The 23,447-nt window shown below is 41.3% G+C and overlaps 1 protein-coding gene across 2 annotated transcripts in view; it reads right to left on the bottom strand.

Annotated features, from left to right (window-relative positions):
- Positions 1-3,847: 3,847 nt before the first annotated feature.
- Positions 3,848-23,447, bottom strand: part of ropn1l (rhophilin associated tail protein 1-like) — a 28,675-nt gene continuing 9,075 nt past the window's right edge. For both annotated transcript variants that reach the window (XM_042510823.1, XM_042510821.1), the window contains one exon: positions 3,848-4,119. In XM_042510823.1, coding sequence (XP_042366757.1) covers positions 4,008-4,119 — 112 coding nt within the window. In that variant the 3' untranslated portion in view covers positions 3,848-4,007. The remainder of the gene's footprint in view (positions 4,120-23,447) is intronic.

Genomic DNA, 23,447 nt, shown 5'->3' with positions numbered 1-23,447 from the left:
TACTCGGTGCTCATGGAGAGAGTTGGGCTTGCGTGTGTAACCAGTTTCATCTCATGGAAAATTCATACTAATTTGTAGGGAGAGCAATGTCTTTCATCTAGTTTGCAAAAAAAAAAAAAAAAAAAAAAAAAAAAAGAGTGACTGGGGGCTCAACCGCAGAGAATTTTCTCAGAATCATTTGGCTTAACAGTAACCTCAAAACAGGTATGGGTGGATAATGAGACAATGGGCCCCTGGGCACAGACATGTAAAAGGGTCCACCATCTCTCCTACGTAGGATCAAGACACACATCTTATCGTAGTTTAGTCTGTTTCTTTGGTTTTTGTCTGTGTGGCTGTTTTGCTTCCTATGATGCTGATTGTGCTGAGTGTGGTTGTTGTGGCTCCGAGTTTCTTTTAGTGACATTTAGCACGGAAAAGACACGCGGAGCCGGGGGAACCACACTCAGCGCAGTCAGGGTGTGACTGTTCAGTACTCAATCCATGAATACTAGAACAGGTGGTGTCAATATTGAACTTAAAAATTATTATTTCAAAGTAATGTCATGAAAAATGGGTCCACCCCTCCACTAGCAGCATCAGAATCTTTACTGGATGTGCTGGTTTTATGGTTCACTTGTGAATGAGGACCTTGCTATCACAATGCATATCATACAAATGGTAAAGCGGGGCTAAGAGGTTTACTCTGGAGGGATTATTTGACCTCTGCTCCGACCCCTGCCTGTTGTGACATACATATCTGTATGTAGTCTGCAGTGCCTAAATACAACTACATTTGGGTTAACAGTCAGATTTACAGAGATGCTCCTTTTTTCTCTCAGTAATTAATAACATCAGTTTGCTGACATCACCTGCTGTGGAAAAAAACTAGTGCATAACAGTCCCTGTGCGTACCCATTATTATTTTACCTTCATCTACCCCCAGCTGAGAGCTCTGCTCTCCCATGGCTCTTCCATCTCTATGGTATCAGTCCTCTGCTGTGTGGGTGGCAGTCAGTGTTAGCACTTCCACAGATAAATATCAGATTCACTGTCTAGTCTGAGGAGGTAATGATAAAATAATGCTTCCCATAGCTGGTAAAAGAAATGAGTGATATGGTCTGAGGTAAAGTTAGAGTTAGGTTTGTTTTCACCATTTTAGATGTAGTGAACTAGGCTTTTAACTCATGGCTTCCTCACTCATCCACTGAATCTTGTATTCTACTCAACTGTTTAGATTCTGTAACTTCAACATCATTGTAGTAAATACTCTGGAAAACAGTTAGTGTAGCATTATTTGATCTTTTCACTTGTTTCACCTTAAATATTTCTTTATATTTTGCCTATTGTCGCTGAAGTTATTGCGGTAGACAAAAAAAAAAGAAGCACCTGTCAGTAAAACCACAAAATAACCATAAAATAATGACAACTGAGCGTTATATCCATCAAGAAGGGAGATTTGATTGCACATTTGCTGTATTAGGCTACATTACTTTTAGCTTAGTGGTCCAAATAAACTGGCAGCTGAGTGCGTTTAAAAACTCAAAGAAACATTTAGTGTAATTAAAAAATGTTTACAGGCTTTTAAGAATTCACTGTGAAAGATTTCAGTTCCTCACATTATATCAATTCATTACCATAATGTGTTCTGTAATCAAAGTTGTGTTCCAGTTTTATACCCCAGCAGCATTTCCAGGGCTGCTCAGTAAAATGTTCGGCAAAAATAAAGCGGCCATAAAAGCATTTGCTGCCAGTAAAAATGAAATTGGCTAAAATTGCTTGGTAATAAGAGCAGCATTTTACAGGATACAACTGAATAACTAGAGTCAATTAAATTGCAGAAATTCATCAAAATTCTTGATGCCTTAATATTGCGATATGAAAGAGAAAGCACTGAAAACCCTGGTAACCACTTTACTGTAAAAACAAACCAAAACAAAACAAATAAACAAAACTAAACTAAACAAACAAAGGGCAATCCATGTTTCCCTTTTAGATATTATTTCCCATATCATTTTTTTTTTAATTTTGGTATTAAATTATGTTTGTTTTGATGTTTTGTGAATTATAATAAACCACTAGTAAACTCACAGTGGTTTATTGACCCTCTAAGTGGAGCTAGTGGGCCACATTTAGCTCTGGTAAAATGTAAGGAAATGGTTAATTCTGTCAAAGAAGACTGGTGGTTGCCTTAGGGTAACAACTCTTTAACTTCACGAGGGGTTCATTTAGGTCTGAGGCCAGGGTCTGCGAGACAGCTGGTGGGAAATTTGTGGCTCACTGAAGCACACTCCATGGGGGCAGATGCCTGCTGATATGAGGACTTGATCCCAGACCCCGTTCCTATATGCCCAATGTACAACATCCCACACTTGTTTCTGCTTTGTAATATACTGCAATATTGGAGAGATAGGCTGGTGTTGTTGTGCTCACCTTCTTTGATGTGCATATGAAGTCATATAAGACCTAGACATGCTGTAAATAGCACAACATGAGAACATGAGCAGCGCCATCACTTGTGGATTCAATTGCATTAGCTCAGGCTGGGCTCACAAGAAAAATCTAAATCCCCCGGACAGATAATCACACTGACCCCTTCTGTCAGTGTGTGTGTGATGTAAATCCTAAGGTCTATACCGGGTCCCTGATCCATTACTTATTCAAGGCTTTTTTTAAACGCCTATACTCAGCAAAAGTTACAGCACTCCAGAGCTCTTAGATATTTAATATTTTCAACCCAAAACCTAAGCAATTTTGTGGCAGATTGAGTGGGCTTGCACAAACAAGATTTAATTTGTATAAGTTATTTCTTGCTTGTCTGAATATTTGTTGCCATTTTAGTGGACAATATTTTATACAAGTCATCATGAACTTGCCCTTGTTAAGTATGTCCCCAGTTGAGAAGTTCACATGTACAGGCTGCATGTACATAAATGTGCTGTGGCATGTGAGCACAATGTCCCCAAAGTTGTTGTTTAAAATACCTCTGATCATCAGCACAGAATACATGTCCACAAAATTAGCAGCGAAAAGTTCATTTAAACTAAGAAAATTACTGCACTGTAGCAGGCTCTTAAGACTGTTGTTGATCATAAATACATTTATCTAACATCACCCTTCTCAGGAGAGCTCATGCTGTATATCCCTGCATAATGGCCTGGTAGGTTTAGACAAGCTCCCACAGTCCTCCCCCCATTCAGTCTGTCATTTATTCGCTCTAAGACCACAAGCAGCCAAAACACCCCAACACACCAAGATCTCGTCTATGGCATACCTAAAGCAGGAGTGCCATACAAAGATCTGCTATGAGTCTGCTCTTGACACAAGTGCTGAACTGTTTAAGGTTTGTGTGTGTGATGATAAAGTAAACCAAAACTGTGTGAGTGTTTATGGCAGGGTTTTAACCGGGATGTTTATGTCATAGATTTGCCTAAAAGGGTTGCTTTTCCACCTCATAGCAAAGGCCTAATGTAGTGATTAATAGTTTGATTAGAAACACTTCATATTATTGCTTAATCAGTTGATAAGGCCGGGACAAACAACACTGTGTATTTATAAGGCGAGGACAACACTTAAATCACTGGACAGAGAAAGCTTTTCCTGCTTGTTGAACAGGAAAAATCCAGTTGTCAACAAGAGGTAATTAACTAATTTTAATCAGCCAGCAATGGCCCTTAATTAAGTTCCTTTTGTGATATGTGTTCATGTGCATAAGAACAAAAAACAGCCTGGACAAATCAACTTTATTTATTCTTAGCCTATTCCACAAATGCTGTTTACCCAAAGACAAAATCAGTATTAATGATAAATACAAAAAAAAAACATCACATAGAATTAAGCAATCTATATTGAAAGTGAATGAGGCCTGTGTTACATGCATATAATGTCACTGTAATGGTGAGGCACAGAGGTGAAGCTGATGCAAAGCTGATGCCGTATGTTGGTCACATCAACATACACGCACTGCACCCTGCACTCACAACAGATCCTTTAGGACTGGATTCACTTTTCACTGTTTTTCAAAGTTCTTATTCAGCTCTGGAGGTAGCTCTGGAAAAGATTGACGAAGCAGGAGGAGTTGAGTCCATATCATCCCAATGGATAAAGTCCAGAGGTTTTATCATCCCACACTGGAGCTCCCTGGAACATAAAGTATTAGGTCAGACATTAATGACATACATTTTCACAGTATTATTTGTAAGCAATACATATTCAACTGAATACAAATGCCCTAGTTACTGTATCTCACTTCTATTTGTTACTGATATTTGTTCAATTATATAAAGATTTTTTTCTAATAATTAAGAAATATGAACTCATGAAGACTAATGAAAACAGCCGGGCTAATGATGAATTCTGGACTGAAAAAAAACAACATGTAAAACAACCTGATTTCTTAACAAATGCTGTCAGCAAAAATATAGTACAGCTGTGCTGACTGATAAAATGTCCATGTTCTGCATCTTGTGAATACAGCATGAATCATGTTTTCCCTCTTCTTTACCCTGACTTCTCTTGCACAACAGCTACAGAGATGAATGTTAAAGTGGAGCCTTTGTGTCCACTCTCTTTTCTCCCATCTCTTTCGCACTGCCCTGCTACATTCGCCATGTCCCTGGAGATGTGATGTTATGAGCAAAGCCTGAAGAAACACCAAGGGTTGTGCAACAAGGTCCACCCTGGAGCAGAGATTCCTAAGCCACTGACATCTTTGCAATGACATCATGTTTCTTCCAAGTTCCAGCATCCTACAACAATAGAGTTCACAGTTCTGTAGCTGTACTGTAAGACCATTGTACTATAGAGGAAGCCTAAAAATAAGTTTCAGTTGCATAGGCATTTGAGGATAGGCCTGAGAAATGCTCTGTGGAGACCATGTCAGAGTCAGTTCACACTGTACAGTGAAAATACTGGATCAGAAAAAAAACAGTAAAAAGAGGAATTATTATGAGAAGAAAAAAGACATAGCATAGTATGTCATCAAAAACAGCAAAAACAATTCATAGTTTAATATGTCATCCAAAATGGCCTAAAAAACTTGTGGTGTAGTAGCCTATGTTGTCCAAAATACAATAAAAAAGTCATACTATAGCATGTCATGCCATTTGTGGTGTTTTTTCATGCTCAGCATGCTATTTTATGTCGTTTTCAACAGTTTTTTGGCCATGTACTATAGAATGGCATTTACCGTAATTTTTTCAACATACTATATAATGGTGTTTTGGGCCACTTTGACCAACATTCTAGGCTATGGTTTGTCTGAGACTATTTTATGCTGTTTTCAGCTTCTTTCAGTATTTGTTTGGGCAAGTCATATTTAAACACATTTCGCCATACTGTAGAATGGAATTTTATTTAATAATGTTATCAGCCTTTTATTACAATATTCTGTGCTGTGGCATGTCTTGGCAAGCTATTTTATGCTGTTTTCAGCTGTTTTCATCAGGTTTATGGCCATGCCATATTTTTACGTTTTTTGCCATACTATAGTATGGCATTTTGGTAATTTTTTCACAATACAATATTATGGTGTTTTTGGCCATTTTTGCAACATTCTATGCAATGACGTGTCTTGGAATGCTATTTTATGCTGTTTTCAGGTGTTTTCAGCTGTTTTTGGAACATGTCATATTTTGAAGTTTTTTAACCATACCTTACCTTTTGGGTCATTTTTTAAACATTCATTATTCTGGTGTTTTTGGCTGTTTTTGAAACATTTTATGCTATGGTGTGTCTTTGCATGCTATTTTATGCTGTTTTGAGGTGTTTTCAGCTGTTTTTGGTACATATCATATTTGACATTTTTAGCCATACCTTGCATTTTCTGTAATTTTTTCAACATGCATTATTATTGTGTTTTTGGTCGTTTTAGCTACATTCTATGCCATGGCATGTTTGCATGCCATTTTGTGCTGTTTTTTCAGCTATTTTTGACATGTCATATTTTCACTTTTTTTCCACACTATATCCGTGCCTTTTCGGTCACTTTTTCAACATGCATTATTGTTCTTGCACCATTATGCAATATTATATGTTATGAGGTGTCAAGACACCTCATAACATATAATATTGCATAATGGTGCAAGAACAATAATGCATGTTGAAAAAGTGACCGAAAAGGCACGGATATAGTGTGGAAAAAAAGTGAAAATATGACATGTCAAAAATTATTATGCTGTATTTGGCCATTTTTGCAACATTCTATATTATGGCATGTCTCGGCATGTTATTGCTATTTTTTTTTTTGAGGTGGTTTCAGCTGTTTTTGGGACATGTCATGTATTGCCATTTTTTCCGTACTGTAGCCTTACCTTTTGTGTCATTTTTTTTAACATGCCCATTATGGTGTTTTTGGCTGTTTTGCAAAATTCTGTGCCATGGTGTCTTCTGGGAATGTGATTTAATGCTGTTTCGAGGTGTTTTTCAGCTGTTTTTGGGACATGTCATATTTTGACATTTTTGCCAAACTATAGCCTTGCCTTTCGGGTCATGTTTTCAACATGCGTTATTTTGGTGTTTTTGGCCGTTTTTGACAATTCTGTGCCATGGCGTGTCTTTGCACGCTATTTGATGCTGTTTTGAGGGGTTTTCAGATTTTTTTTGGACATGTGATATTTTGACATTTTTGCCATACTATAGCCTTGCCTTTCGGGTCATTTTTTCAACATGTATTATTATGGTGTTTTTTTTTGGCCGTTTTTGCACAATTCTGTGCCATGGCGTGTCATTCCGGGCGGACCTCGTCCACCCCCGGGGGCCCTGCCACCGAGGAGCTTTTTGACCACCTCGGTAACCTCAGCCCCAGCACGCTATTTGATGCTGTTTTGAGGTGTTTTCAGCTGTTTTTGGGACATGTCATATTTTGACATTTTTGCCATACTATAGCCTTGCCTCTCGGGTCATTTTTTCAACATGCGTTATTATGGTGTTTTTGGCCCCGTTTTTGCACAATTCTGTGCCATGGCGTGTCTTTGCACGCTATTTGATGCTGTTTTGAGTGTTTTCAGCTGTTTTTGGGACATGTCATATTTTGACATTTTTGCCATACTATAGCCTTGCCTTTCGGGTCATTTTTTCAACATGCGTTATTATGGTGTTTTTGGCCGTTTTTGCACAATTCTGTGCCATGGCGTGTCTTTGCACGCTATTTGATGCTGTTTTGAGGTGTTTTCAGCTGTTTTTTGGGACATGTCATATTTTGACATTTTTGCCATACTATAGCCTTGCCTTTCGGGTCATTTTTTCAACATGTTTATTATGGTGTTTTTGGCCGTTTTTGCACAATTCTGTGCCATGGCGTGTCTTTGCACGCTATTTGATGCTGTTTTGAGGTGTTTTCAGCTGTTTTTGGGACATGTCATATTTTGACATTTTTGCCATACTATAGCCTTGCCTCTCGGGTCATTTTTTTTTCAACATGCGTTATTATGGTGTTTTTGGCCGTTTTTGCACAATTCTGTGCCATGGCGTGTCTTTGCACGCTATTTGATGCTGTTTTGAGGTGTTTTCAGCTGTTTTTGGGACATGTCATATTTTGACATTTTTGCCATACTATAGCCTTGCCTTTTGGGTCATTTTTTCAACATGCGTTTTTTATGGTGTTTTTGGCCGTTTTTGCACAATTCTGTGCCATGGCGTGTCTTTGCACGCTATTTGATGCTGTTTTGAGGTGTTTTCAGCTGTTTTTGGGACATGTCATATTTTGACATTTTTGCCATACTATAGCCTTGCCTTTCGGGTCATTTTTTCAACATGTTTTTTATGGTGTTTTTTTGGCCGTTTTTGCACAATTCTGTGCCATGGCGTGTCTTTGCACGCTATTTGATGCTGTTTTGAGGTGTTTTCAGCTGTTTTTGGGACATGTCATATTTTGACATTTTTGCCATACTATAGCCTTGCCTCTCGGGTCATTTTTTCAACATGCGTTATTATGGTGTTTTTGGCCGTTTTTGCACAATTCTGTGCCATGGCGTGTCTTTGCACGCTATTTGATGCTGTTTTGAGGTGTTTTCAGCTGTTTTTGGGACATGTCATATTTTGACATTTTTGCCATACTATAGCCTTGCCTTTCGGGTCATTTTTTTCAACATGCGTTTTTATGGTGTTTTTTTGGCCGTTTTTGCACAATTCTGTGCCATGGCGTGTCTTTGCACGCTATTTGATGCTGTTTTGAGGTGTTTTCAGCTGTTTTTGGGACATGTCATATTTTGACATTTTTGCCATACTATAGCCTTGCCTTTCGGGTCATTTTTTCAACATGCGTTTTTTATGGTGTTTTTGGGCCGTTTTGCACAATTCTGTGCCATGGCGTGTCTTTGCACGCTATTTTGATGCTGTTTTGAGGTGTTTTTTTTTCAGCTGTTTTTGGGACATGTCATATTTTGACATTTTTGCCATACTATAGCCTTGCCTTTTGGGTCATTTTTTCAACATGCATTATTATGGTGTTTTTGGCCGTTTTTGCACAATTCTGTGCCATGGCGTGTCTTTGCACGCTATTTGATGCTGTTTTGAGGTTTTTCAGCTGTTTTTTTTGGGACATGTCATATTTTGACATTTTTGCCATACTATAGCCTTGCCTCTTGGGTCATTTTTTTCAACATGCGTTATTATGGTGTTTTTGGCCGTTTTTGCACAATTCTGTGCCATGGCGTGTCTTTGCACGCTATTTGATGCTGTTTTGAGGTGTTTTCAGCTGTTTTTGGGACATGTCATATTTTGACATTTTTGCCATACTATAGCCTTGCCTTTTCGGGTCATTTTTTCAACATGCGTTTTTTTATGGTGTTTTTGGCCGTTTGCACAATTCTGTGCCATGGCGTGTCTTTGCACGCTATTTGATGCTGTTTTGAGGTGTTTTCAGCTGTTTTTGGGACATGTCATATTTTGACATTTTTGCCATACTATAGCCTTGCCTTTCGGGTCATTTTTTCAACATGCATTATTTATGGTGTTTTTGGCCGTTTTTGCACAATTCTGTGCCATGGCGTGTCTTTGCACGCTATTTGATGCTGTTTTGAGGTGTTTTCAGCTGTTTTTGGGACATGTCATATTTTGACATTTTTGCCATACTATAGCCTTGCCTTTCGGGTCATTTTTTTCAACATGCGTTATTATGGTGTTTTTGGCCGTTTTTGCACAATTCTGTGCCATGGCGTGTCTTTGCACGCTATTTGATGCTGTTTTGAGGTGTTTTCAGCTGTTTTTGGGACATGTCATATTTTGACATTTTTGCCATACTATAGCCTTGCCTTTCGGGTCATTTTTTCAACATGTTTATTATGGTGTTTGGCCGTTTTTGCACAATTCTGTGCCATGGCGTGTCTTTGCACGCTATTTGATGCTGTTTTTGAGGTGTTTTCAGCTGTTTTTGGGACATGTCATATTTTGACATTTTTGCCATACTATAGCCTTGCCTTTCGGGTCATGTTTTTCAACATGCGTTATTATGGTGTTTTTTGGCCGTTTTTGCACAATTCTGTGCCATGGCGTGTCTTTGCACGCTATTTGATGCTGTTTTGAGGTGTTTTCAGCTGTTTTTGGGACATGTCATATTTTGACATTTTTGCCATACTATAGCCTTGCCTTTTTGGTCATTTTTTCAACATGCGTTATTTTTGGTGTTTTTGGCCGTTTTTGCACAATTCTGTGCCATGGCGTGTCTTTGCACGCTATTTGATGCTGTTTTGAGGTGTTTTCAGCTGTTTTTGGGGACATGTCATATTTTGACATTTTTGCCATACTATAGCCTTGCCTCTCGGGTCATTTTTTCAACATGCGTTTATTATGGTGTTTTTGGCCGTTTTTGCACAATTCTGTGCCATGGCGTGTCTTTGCACGCTATTTGATGCTGTTTTGAGGTGTTTTCAGCTGTTTTTGGGACATGTCATATTTTGACATTTTTGCCATACTATAGCCTTGCCTTTTGGGGTCATTTTTTCAACATGCGTTATTATGGTGTTTTTTGCCGTTTTTGCACAATTCTGTGCCATGGCGTGTCTTTGCACGCTATTTGATGCTGTTTTGAGGTGTTTTCAGCTGTTTTTGGGACATGTCATATTTTGACATTTTTGCCATACTATAGCCTTGCCTTTGGGTCATTTTTTCAACATGCGTTTATTATGGTGTTTTTGGCCGTTTTTGCACAATTCTGTGCCATGGCGTGTCTTTGCACGCTATTTGATGCTGTTTTGAGGTGTTTTCAGCTGTTTTTTGGGACATGTCATATTTTGACATTTTTGCCATACTATAGCCTTGCCTCTCGGGTCATTTTTTCACATGCGTTTTTATGGTGTTTTTGGCCGTTTTTTGCACAATTCTGTGCCATGGCGTGTCTTTGCACGCTATTTGATGCTGTTTTGAGGTGTTTTCAGCTGTTTTTGGGACATGTCATATTTTGACATTTTTGCCATACTATAGCCTTGCCTCTTGGGTCATTTTTTCAACATGCGTTATTATGGTGTTTTTTGCCGTTTTTGCACAATTCTGTGCCATGGCGTGTCTTTGCACGCTATTTGATGCTGTTTTGAGGTGTTTTCAGCTGTTTTTGGGACATGTCATATTTTGACATTTTTGCCATACTATAGCCTTGCCTTTTGGGTCATTTTTTCAACATGCGTTATTATGGTGTTTTTGGCCGTTTTTGCACAATTCTGTGCCATGGCGTGTCTTTGCACGCTATTTTGATGCTGTTTTGAGGTGTTTTCAGCTGTTTTTGGGACATGTCATATTTTGACATTTTTGCCATACTATAGCCTTGCCTTTCGGGTCATTTTTTCAACATGTATTATTATGGTGTTTTTGGCCGTTTTTGCACAATTCTGTGCCATGGCGTGTCTTTGCACGCTATTTGATGCTGTTTTGAGGTGTTTTCAGCTGTTTTTGGGACATGTCATATTTTGACATTTTTGCCATACTATAGCCTTGCCTCTCGGGTCATTTTTTCAACATGCGTTATTATGGTTTTTTTGGCCGTTTTTGCACAATTCTGTGCCATGGCGTGTCTTTGCACGCTATTTGATGCTGTTTTGAGGTGTTTTCAGCTGTTTTTGGGACATGTCATATTTTGACATTTTTGCCATACTATAGCCTTGCCTTTTGGGTCATTTTTTCAACATGCGTTATTATGGTGTTTTTGGCCGTTTTTGCACAATTCTGTGCCATGGCGTGTCTTTGCACGCTATTTGATGCTGTTTTGAGGTGTTTTCAGCTGTTTTTGGGACATGTCATATTTTGACATTTTTGCCATACTATAGCCTTGCCTTTCGGGTCATTTTTTCAACATGCGTTATTATGGTGTTTTTTGGCCGTTTTTGCACAATTCTGTGCCATGGCGTGTCTTTGCACGCTATTTGATGCTGTTTTGAGGTGTTTTCAGCTGTTTTTGGGACATGTCATATTTTGACATTTTTGCCATATACTATAGCCTTGCCTTTCGGGTCATTTTTTCAACATGCGTTATTATGGTGTGTTGTTTTTTGCAAATTTTGGCCGTTTTTGCACAATTCTGTGCCATGGCGTGTCTTTGCACGCTATTTTTATGCTGTTTTTTTTGGTGTTTTCAGCTGTTTTTGGGACATGTCATATTTTGACATTTTTGCCATACTATAGCCTTGCCTCTTGGGTCATTTTTTCAACATGCGTTATTATGGTGTTTTTTGGCCGTTTTTGCACAATTCTGTGCCATGGCGTGTCTTTTTGCACGCTATTTGATGCTGTTTTGAGGTGTTTTCAGCTGTTTTTTTGGGACATGTCATATTTTGACATTTTTGCCATACTATAGCCTTGCCTCTTGGTCATTTTTTTTCAACATGCGTTATTATGGTGTTTTTGGCCGTTTTTGCACAATTCTGTGCCATGGCGTGTCTTTGCACGCTATTTGATGCTGTTTTGAGGTGTTTTCAGCTGTTTTTGGGACATGTCATATTTTGACATTTTTGCCATACTATAGCCTTGCCTCTTGGGTCATTTTTTTTCAACATGCGTTATTATGGTGTTTTTTTGGCCGTTTTTGCACAATTCTGTGCCATGGCGTGTCTTTGCACGCTATTTGATGCTGTTTTGAGGTGTTTTTCAGCTGTTTTTGGGACATGTCATATTTTGACATTTTTGCCATACTATAGCCTTGCCTTTTGGTCATTTTTTCAACATGCTAATTATTATGGTGTTTTTTTTGGCCGTTTTTGCACAATTCTGTGCCATGGCGTGTCTTTGCACGCTATTTGATGCTGTTTTGAGGTGTTTTCAGCTGTTTTTGGGACATGTCATATTTTGACATTTTTTTGCCATACTATAGCCTTGCCTTCTTTGGGTCATTTTTTTCAACATGCGTTATTATGGTGTTTTTGGCCGTTTTTGCACAATTCTGTGCCATGGCGTGTCTTTGCACGCTATTTGATGCTGTTTTGAGGTGTTTTCAGCTGTTTTTGGGACATGTCATATTTTGACATTTTTGCCATACTATAGCCTTGCCTTTGGGTCATTTTTTTCAACATGCGTTTTTATGGTGTTTTTTGGCCGTTTTTGCACAATTCTGTGCCATGGCGTGTCTTTGCACGCTATTTGATGCTGTTTTGAGGTGTTTTTCAGCTGTTTTTTTTGGGACATGTCATATTTTGACATTTTTGCCATACTATAGCCTTGCCTCTTTGGGTCATTTTTTTTCAACATGCGTTATTATGGTGTTTTTTGGCGTTTTTGCACAATTCTGTGCCATGGCGTGTCTTTGCACGCTATTTGATGCTGTTTTGAGGTGTTTTTCAGCTGTTTTTGGGACATGTCATATTTTGACATTTTTGCCATACTATAGCCTTGCCTTTTGGGTCATTTTTTCAACATGCGTTATTATGGTGTTTTTTGGCCGTTTTTGCACAATTCTGTGCCATGGCGTGTCTTTGCACGCTATTTGATGCTGTTTTGAGGTGTTTTCAGCTGTTTTTGGGACATGTCATATTTTGACATTTTTGCCATACTATAGCCTTGCCTCTTGGGTCATTTTTTCAACATGCGTTATTATGGTGTTTTTTTGGCCGTTTTTGCACAATTCTGTGCCATGGCGTGTCTTTGCACGCTATTTGATGCTGTTTTGAGGTGTTTTCAGCTGTTTTTGGGACATGTCATATTTTGACATTTTTGCCATACTATAGCCTTGCCTTTTTCGGGTCATTTTTTCAACATGCGTTTTTTTTATGGTGTTTTTGGCCGTTTTTGCACAATTCTGTGCCATGGCGTGTCTTTGCACGCTATTTTGATGCTGTTTTGAGGTGTTTTCAGCTGTTTTTGGGACATGTCATATTTTGACATTTTTGCCATACTATAGCCTTGCCTCTTGGGTCATTTTTTCAACATGCGTTATTATGGTGTTTTTGGACGTTTTTGCACAATTCTGTGCCATGGCGTGTCTTTGCACGCTATTTGATGCTGTTTTGAGGTGTTTTCAGCTGTTTTTGGGACATGTCATATTTTGACATTTTTGCCATACTATAGCCTTGCCTTTTGGGTCATTTTTTCAACATGCGTTATTATGGTGTTTTTGGCCGTTTTTTGCACAATTCTGTGCCATGGCGTGTCTTTGCACGCTATTTGATGCTGTTTTTGAGGTGTTTTCAGCTGTTTTTGGGACATGTCATATTTTGACATTTTTGCCATACTATAGCCTTGCCTCTTGGGTCATTTTTTCAACATGCGTTATTATGGTGTTTTTGGCCGTTTTTTTGCACAATTCTGTGCCATGCCATGCGTGTCTTTGCACGCTATTTGATGCTGTTTTGAGGTGTTTTCAGCTGTTTTTGGGACATGTCATATTTTGACATTTTTGCCATACTATAGCCTTGCCTTTTGGGTCATTTTTTCAACATGCGTATTATGGTGTTTTTGGGACGTTTTTGCACAATTCTGTGCCATGGCGTGTCTTTGCACGCTATTTGATGCTGTTTTGAGGTGTTTTCAGCTGTTTTTGGGACATGTCATATTTTGACATTTTTGCCATACTATAGCCTTGCCTTTTGGGTCATTTTTTCAACATGCGTTTTATGGTGTTTTTGGCCGTTTTTGCACAATTCTGTGCCATGGCGTGTCTTTGCACGCTATTTGATGCTGTTTTGAGGTGTTTTCAGCTGTTTTTGGGACATGTCATATTTTGACATTTTTGCCATACTATAGCCTTGCCTTTCGGGTCATTTTTTCAACATGCGTTATTATGGTGTTTTTGGCCGTTTTTGCACAATTCTGTGCCATGGCGTGTCTTTGCACGCTATTTGATGCTGTTTTGAGGTGTTTTCAGCTGTTTTTGGGACATGTCATATTTTGACATTTTTGCCATACTATAGCCTTGCCTCTTTGGGTCATTTTTTCAACATGCGTTTTTTATGGTGTTTTTGGCCGTTTTTGCACAATTCTGTGCCATGGCGTGTCTTTGCACGCTATTTGATGCTGTTTTGAGGTGTTTTCAGCTGTTTTTGGGACATGTCATATTTTGACATTTTTGCCATACTATAGCCTTGCCTTTTGGGGTCATTTTTTCAACATGCGTTTTTATGGTGTTTTTGGCCAAAAACAGTTTTTGCACAATTCTGTGCCATGGCGTGTCTTTGCACGCTATTTGATGCTGTTTTGAGGTGTTTTCAGCTGTTTTTGGGACATGTCATATTTTGACATTTTTTGCCATACTATAGCCTTGCCTCTCGGGTCATTTTTTCAACATGCGTTATTATGGTGTTTTTGGCCGTTTTTGCACAATTCTGTGCCATGGCGTGTCTTTGCACGCTATTTGATGCTGTTTTGAGGTGTGTTTTCAGCTGTTTTTGGGACATGTCATATTTTGACATTTTTGCCATACTATAGCCTTGCCTTTTGGGTCATTTTTTCAACATGCGTTATTATGGTGTTTTTGGCGTTTTTGCACAATTCTGTGCCATGGCGTGTCTTTGCACGCTATTTGATGCTGTTTTGAGGTGTTTTTCAGCTGTTTTTGGGACATGTCATATTTTGACATTTTTGCCATACTATAGCCTTGCCTCCTCTTGGTCATTTTTTTTTCAACATGCGTGTTTTTATGGTGTTTTTGGCCGTTTTTGCACAATTCTGTGCCATGGCGTGTCTTTGCACGCTATTTGATGCTGTTTTGAGGTGTTTTTCAGCTGTTTTTGGGACATGTCATATTTTGACATTTTTGCCATACTATAGCCTTGCCTCTTTGGTCATTTTTTCAACATGCATTATTATGGTGTTTTTGGCCGTTTTTGCACAATTCTGTGCCATGGCGTGTCTTTGCACGCTATTTGATGCTGTTTTGAGGTGTTTTCAGCTGTTTTTGGGACATGTCATATTTTGACATTTTTGCCATACTATAGCCTTGCCTTTGGGTCATTTTTTTCAACATGCGTTATTATGGTGTTTTTTGGCGTTTTTGCACAATTCTGTGCCATGGTGTCTTTGCACGCTATTTGATGCTGTTTTGAGGTGTTTTCAGCTGTTTTTGGGACATGTCATATTTTGACATTTTTGCCATACTATAGCCTTGCCTTTTGGGTCATTTTTTCAACATGCGTTTTTATGGTGTTTTTTGGCCGTTTTTGCACAAAAATTCTGTGCCATGGCGTGTCTTTGCACGCTATTTGATGCTGTTTTGAGGTGTTTTCAGCTGTTTTTGGGACATGTCATATTTTGACATTTTTGCCATACTATAGCCTTGCCTCTTCGGGTATTTTTTCAACATGCGTTATTATGGTGTTTTTGGCCGTTTTTTGCACAATTCTGTGCCATGGCGTGTCTTTGCACGCTATTTGATGCTGTTTTGAGGTGTTTTCAGCTGTTTTTGGGACATGTCATATTTTGACATTTTTGCCATACTATAGCCTTGCCTCTTGGGTCATTTTTTCAACATGTGTTATTTATGGTGTTTTTGGCCGTTTTTGCACAATTCTGTGCCATGGCGTGTCTTTGCACGCTATTTGATGCTGTTTTGAGGTGTTTTCAGCTGTTTTTTGGGACATGTCATATTTTGACATTTTTGCCATACTATAGCCTTGCCTTTTGGGTCATTTTTTCAACATGCGTTTTTATGGTGTTTTTGGCCGTTTTTGCACAATTCTGTGCCATGGCGTGTCTTTGCACGCTATTTGATGCTGTTTTGAGGTGTTTTCAGCTGTTTTTGGGACATGTCATATTTTGACATTTTTGCCATAACTATAGCCTTGCTTGCCTCTCGGGTCATTTTTTCAACATGCGTTATTATGGTGTTTTTGGCCGTTTTTTTTTGCAACAATTCTGTGCCATGGCGTGTCTTTGCACGCTATTTGATGCTGTTTTGAGGTGTTTTCAGCTGTTTTTGGGACATGTCATATTTTGACATTTTTGCCATACTATAGCCTTGCCTCTTTTGGTCATTTTTTCAACATGCATTTTTTATGGTGTTTTTGGCGTTTTTGCACAATTCTGTGCCATGGCGTGTCTTTGCACGCTATTTGATGCTGTTTTGAGGTGTTTTCAGCTGTTTTTGGGACATGTCATATTTTGACATTTTTGCCATACTATAGCCTTGCCTCTCGGGTCATTTTTTCAACATGCGTTATTATGGTGTTTTTGGCCGTTTTTGCACAATTCTGTGCCATGGCGTGTCTTTGCACGCTATTTGATGCTGTTTTGAGGTGTTTTCAAGCTGTTTTTGGGACATGTCATATTTTGACATTTTTGCCATACTATAGCCTTGCCTTTGGGTCATTTTTTCAACATGCAATTTTTATGTGTTTTTTTGGACGTTGTTGCACAAATTCTGTGCCATGGCGTGTCTTTGCACGCTATTTGATGCTGTTTTGAGGTGTTTTCAGCTGTTTTTGGGACATGTCATATTTTGACATTTTTGCCATACTATAGCCTTGCCTCTCAAAACATTTTTTCAACATGCGTTATTATGGTGTTTTTGGCACGTTTTTGCACAATTCTGTGCCATGGCGTGTCTTTGCACGCTATTTTGATGCTGTTTTGAGGTGTTTTCAGCTGTTTTTGGGACATGTCATATTTTGACATTTTTGCCATACTATAGCCTTGCCTCTTGGGTCATTTTTTCAACATGCGCAAATGGTGTTTTTGGCCGTTTTTGCAAAAATGTGCCATGGCGTGTCTTTGCACGCTATTTGATGCTGTTTTGAGGGTTTTCAGCTGTTTTTGGGACATGTCATATTTTGACATTTTTGCCATACTATAGCCTTGCCTCTTTGGGGTCATTTTTTCAACATGCACAGAATTTTATGGTGTTTTTGGCCGTTTTTGCAAAAAATTCTGTGCCATGGCGTGTCTTTGCACGCTATTTGATGCTGTTTTGAAAATGTGTTTTCAGCTGTTTTTGGGACATGTCATATTTTGACATTTTTGCCATACTATAGCCTTGCCTCTTGGGTCATTTTTTCAACATGCGTTATTATGGTGTTTTTGGCTATAGTTTTTGCACAAATGTGCCAAAATATGTCATGTCCAAAAAATGCTGTTTTGAGAAAACACCTCAAAACAGGGACATCAATTTAGACATGCAAATAGCCGCCTCTGGCACAGAATTGTTGCAAAAACCATGGCGTGTCTTTGCAAAAATGCACCATAATAACGCATGTTTTTTGACCCAAAGGCAAGGCTATAGTATGGGCAAAAATGTCAAAATATGATGTCCCAAAAACAGCTGAAAACACCTCAAAACAGCATCAAATAGCGTGCAAAGACACGCCATGGCACAGAATTTTGCAAAAATTTTTGGCCAAAAACACATAATAACGCATGTTGACCCGAAAGGCAAGGCTATAGCCTTGGCAAAAATGTCAAAATATGACATGTCCCAAAAACAGCTGAAAACACCTCAAAACAGCATCAAATAGCGTGCAAAGACACGCCATGGCACAGAATTGTGCAAAAATGATGCTGTTGGAGGTGTTTTCAAAGGCAAGGCTATAGTTTGGGACAAAAATGTCAAATTTGACATGTCCCAAAAACAGCTGAAAACACCTCAAAACAGCATCAAATAGCGTGCAAAGACACGCCATGGCACAGAATTGTGCAAAAAAACGGCCAAAAACACCATAATAACGCATGTTGAAAAAATGACCCGAAGGCAAGGCTATAGTATGGCAAAAATGTCAAAATATGACATGTCCCAAAAACAGCTGAAAACACCTCAAAACAGCATCAAATAGCGTGCAAAAGACACGCCATGGCACAGAATTGTGCAAAAACGGCCAAAAACACATAATAACGCATGTTGAAAAAATGACCCGAAGGCAAGGCTATAGTATGGCAAAAATGTCAAAATATGACATGTCCCAAAAACAGCTGAAAACACCTCAAAACAGCATCAAATAGCGTGCAAAGACACGCCATGGCACAGAATTTGCAAAAACGGGTCCAAAAACACCATAATAATGGTGTTTTTGCATGTTGAAAAAATGACCCGAAAGGCAAGGCTATAGTATGGCAAAAAATGTCAAAATATGACATGTCCCAAAAACAGCTGAAAACACCTCAAAACAGCATCAAATAGCGTGCAAAGACACGCCATGGCACAGAATTGTGCAAAAATGGCCAAAAACACCATAATAACGCATGTTGAAAATTTGATGCATGACCCGAAGAGGCAAGGCTATAGTATGGCAAAAATGTCAAAATATGACATGTCCCAAAAACAGCTGAAAACACCTCAAAACAGCATCAAATAGCGTGCAAAGACACGCCATGGCACAGAATTTTGCAAAAAACGGCCAAAAACACCATAATAACGCATGTTGAAAAAATGACCCGAGAGGCAAGGCTATAGTATGGCAAAAATGTCAAAATATGACATGTCCCAAAAACAGCTGAAAACACCTCAAAACAGCATCAAATAGCGTGCAAAGACACGCCATGGCACAGAATTGTGCAAAAACGGCCAAAAACACCATAATAAACGCATGTTGAAAAATGACCCGAAAGGCAAGGCTATAGTATGGCAAAAATGTCAAAATATGACATGTCCCAAAAACAGCTGAAAACACCTCAAAAACAGCATCAAATAGCGTGCAAAGACACGCCATGGCACAGAATTGTGCAAAAATTTTGGCCAAAAACACCATAATAACGCATGTTGAAAAAATGACCCGAGAGGCAAGGCTATAGTATGGCAAAAATGTCAAAATATGACATGTCCCAAAAACAGCTGAAAACACCTCAAAACAGCATCAAATAGCGTGCAAAGACACGCCATGGCACAGAATTGTGCAAAAACGGCCAAAAACACACCATAAAACGCATGTTGAAAAAATGACCCGAAAGGCAAGGCTATAGTATGGCAAAAATGTCAAAATATGACATGTCCCAAAAACAGCTGAAAAACACCTCAAAACAGCATCAAATAGCGTGCAAAGACACGCCATGGCACAGAATTGTGCAAAAACGGCCAAAAACACACCATAATAACGCATGTTGAAAAAATGACCCGAAAGGCAAGGCTATAGTATGGCAAAAATGTCAAAATATGACATGTCCCAAAAACAGCTGAAAACACCTCAAAACAGCATCAAATAGCGTGCAAAGACACGCCATGGCACAGAATTGTGCAAAAACGGCCAAAAACACCATAATAACGCATGTTGAAAAAAATGACCCAAGAGGCAAGGCTATAGTATGGCAAAAATGTCAAAATATGACATGTCCCAAAAACAGCTGAAAACACCTCAAAACAGCATCAAATAGCGTGCAAAGACACGCCATGGCACAGAATTGTGCAACAACGTCCAAAAACACCATAAAAAAACATGTTGAAAAAATGACCCGAAAGGCAAGGCTATAGTATGGCAAAAATGTCAAAATATGACATGTCCCAAAAACAGCTGAAAACACCTCAAAACAGCATCAAATAGCGTGCAAAGACACGCCATGGCACAGAATTTTGCAAAAACGGCCAAAAATACAATAATAATGCATGTTGAAAAAATCACCGAAAGGCAAGGCTATAGTATGGCAAAATTGTCAAAATATGACATGTCCCAAAAACAGCTGAAAACACCGCAAAACAGCATAAAATAACGTGCAAAGACACGCCATGGCACAGAATTTTGCAAAAACGGCTAAAAAACACCATAATAACGCATGTTGAAAACATGACCCGAAAGGCAAGGCTATTGTATGACAAAAATGTTAAGATATGATATCCCAAAAAAAGCTGAAAACACCACAAAAGAGCATCAAATACCCTGCAAAGACACAGCATAGCACAGAATTTTGCAAAAAACGTGCAAAAACTACAATAATAATGCATGTTGAATAATCACCCGAAAGGCAAGGCTATAGTATGGCAAAATGTCAAAATATGACATGTCCCAAAAACAGCTGAAAACACCTCAAAACATCATCAAAAAGCATGCAAAGACACGTCATTGCACAGAATTTTGCAAAAACGGCCAAAAAACACCATAATAATGCATGTTGAAAAAATTACCTGAAAGGCAAGGCCATAGTATGGCATCCATCCATCCATCCATTTTCTTCCGCTTATCCGGGGTCGGGTCGCGGGGGCAGCAGCCTAAGCAGGGAAACCCAGACTTCCCTCTCCCCGGCCACTTCATCCAGCTCTTCCCGGGGGACCCCGAGGCGTTCCCAGGCCAGCTGAGAGACGTAGTCTCTCCAGCGTGTCCTGGGTCTTCCCCGGGGCCTCCTACCGGTGGGACGTGCCCTGAACACCTCACCAGGGAGGCGTCCTGGAGGCATCCTAATTAGATGCCCGAGCCACCTCATCTGGCTCTTCTCAATGCGGAGGAGCAGCGGCTCTAACTCCGAGCTCCTCCCGGATGACCGAGCTTCTCACCCTATCTCTAAGGGAGAGCCCAGCCACCCTACGGAGGAAACTCATTTCGGCCGCTTGTACCCGCGATCTAGTTCTTTCGGTCACTACCCAAAGCTCGTGACCATAGGTGAGGGTAGGAACGAAGATCGACTGGTAAATCGAGAGCTTTGCCTTTCGGCTCAGCTCCCTCTTCACCAAGACAGACCGGTGCAGAGTCCGCATTACTGCAGACGCCGCACCGATCCGCCTGTCGATCTCCCGTTCCATCCTTCCCTCACTCGTGAACAAGACCCCGAGGTACTTAAAACTCCTCCACTTGGGGCAGGACTTCATCCCCGATCCGGAGGGGGCACGCCACCCTTTTCCGGCTGAGAACCATGGTCTCGGATTTGGAGGTGCTGATTTTCATTCCAGCCGCTTCACACTCGGCTGCGAACCGATCCAGTGAGAGCTGAAGGTCGCGGCCCGATGAAGCCAACAGGACCACATCATCTGCAAAGAGCAGAGACCTAATCCTGAGGTCACCAAAAACGGACCCCTCAACACCCTGGCTGCGCCTAGAAATTCTGTCCATAAAAGTTATGAACAGAATCGGTGACAAAGGGCAGCCCTGGCGGAGTCCAACCCTCACCGGAAACGAGTTCGACTTACTGCCGGCAATGCGGACCAAGCTCCGGCACCGGTCAACAGGGAACGGACAGTCCGTAAACAGGGAGTCCGGAAATAGCCCATATTCCCGGAGAAAAATGTGGAAAAAATGACCCCCCACAGGACTCCCCCAGGGACACGGTCGAATGCCTTCTCCAAGTCCACAAAGCACATGTGGACTGGTTGGGCAAACTCCCAAGCACCCTCAAGGATCCTGCCAAGGGTCCAGAGCTGGTCCACAGTTCCACGACCGGGCGAAAACCGCATTGCTCCTCCTGAATCCGGGGTTCGACTATCCGGCGGACCCTCCTCTCTAGTACCCCCGAAATAGACCTTACCAGGAGAGGCTGAGGAGTGTGATCCCCCTGTAGTTGGAACAATACCCTCCGGTCCCCTTTCTAAAAAGAGGGACCACCACCCCATTCTGCCAGTCCAAGGGCACTGCCCCCGATGTCCACGCAATGTTGCAGAGTCGTGTCAGCCACGACAGCCCCACAACATCCAGGGCCTTGAGGAACTCTGGGCGGACCTCGTCCCACCCCCGGGCCCTTCCACCGAGGAGCTTTTTGACCACCTCGGTAACCTCAGCCCCAGAGACAGTCCCAAAAACACCTGAAAACACCTAGAGGAGCCCACCCCCGGGTCCCCAGGCCCTGCTTCCCCAACGGAAGGCGTGTCGGTGGGATTGAGGAAGGTCTTCGAAGTATTCCTTCCACCGATCCACAACGTCCCGAGTCGAGGTCAGCAGTGCCCCGTCGCCACCATACACAGTGTTGACGGAGCACTGCTTCCCCCTCCTGAGACGCCGGATGGTGGTCCAGAACCTCTTCGAAGCCGTCCGGAAGTCGTTTTCCATGGCCTCGCCGAACTCCTCCCATGCCCGGGTTTTCGCCTCGGCGACCGCCGCCGCCGCACTCCGCTTGGCCTGTCGGTACCTGTCTGCTGCCTCCGGAGTCCCACAGGCCAAGAAGGCCCGATAGGACTCCTTCTTCAGCTTGACGGCACCCCTTACCGCCGGTGTACACCAGCGGGTTCGGGTGTTGCCCGACGCCCTGACAGGCACCAACCACCTTACGGCCACAGCACCGGTCGGCCGCCTCAGCAATGGAGGCACGGAACACGGCCCACTCGGACTCAATGTCCCCAGCCTCCCCCGGGACATGGTCGAAGCTCTTCCGGAGGTGGGAGTTGAAGCTCCTTCTGACGGGAGACTCTGCCAGACGTTCCCAGCAGACCCTCACTATGCGTTTGGGTCTGCCAGGTCTGACCGGCGTCCTCCCCCACCATCGGAGCCAACTCACAGCACAGATGGTGATCGGTTGACAGCTCCGCCCCAGAATCTCTTCACCCGAGTGTCCAAGACATACGGCCGCAAGTCCAACGTTACGACTACAAAGTCGATCATTGAACTGCGGCAAGGGTGTCCTGATGCCAAGTGCGCATATGGACACCCTTATGCTTGAACATGGTGTTCGTTATGGACAATCTGTGGCGAGCACAGAAGTCCAATAACAAAACACCATGGCTCAGGTTCAGATCGGGGGGGCCATTCCTCCCGATCACGCCCCTCCAGGTCTCACTGTCGTTGCCAACGTGAGCGTTGAAGTCCCCAGCAGAAACGAGGGAGTCCCCAGAAGGAGCACTCTCCAGCACCCCCTCTAAGGACTCCAAAAAGGGTGGATACTCTGAACTGCTGTTTGGACCATAGGCAAAAACAACAGTCAGTTGATCCGTCCCCCAACCCGAAGGCGGAGGGATGGCTACCCTCTCAAAATACCGGCATAAACTCAACGTGCAGGCACCGAGCCGGGGGGCAATAAATTGCCACCCCTGCCCGGCGCCTCTCACCAGTGGCAACTCCAGAATTGTGGAAAACGTCCATCCCCTCTCAATAAGACATGGTTCCGGAGGTGGTAGCTCAGGGAGGGGCATAGTATGGCAAAAATGTCAAAATATGATATGTCCCAAAAACAGCTGAAAACACCTCAAAACAGCATCAAATAGCGTGCAAAGACACGCCATG

This window comes from Plectropomus leopardus, chromosome 21 (genome assembly GCF_008729295.1).
Source record: "Plectropomus leopardus isolate mb chromosome 21, YSFRI_Pleo_2.0, whole genome shotgun sequence".
Classification (NCBI taxonomy): domain Eukaryota; kingdom Metazoa; phylum Chordata; class Actinopteri; order Perciformes; family Serranidae; genus Plectropomus; species Plectropomus leopardus.
The sequence above is the reverse complement of the archived record's forward strand: the minus strand, read 5'-3'. Positions and strand labels throughout refer to the sequence as shown.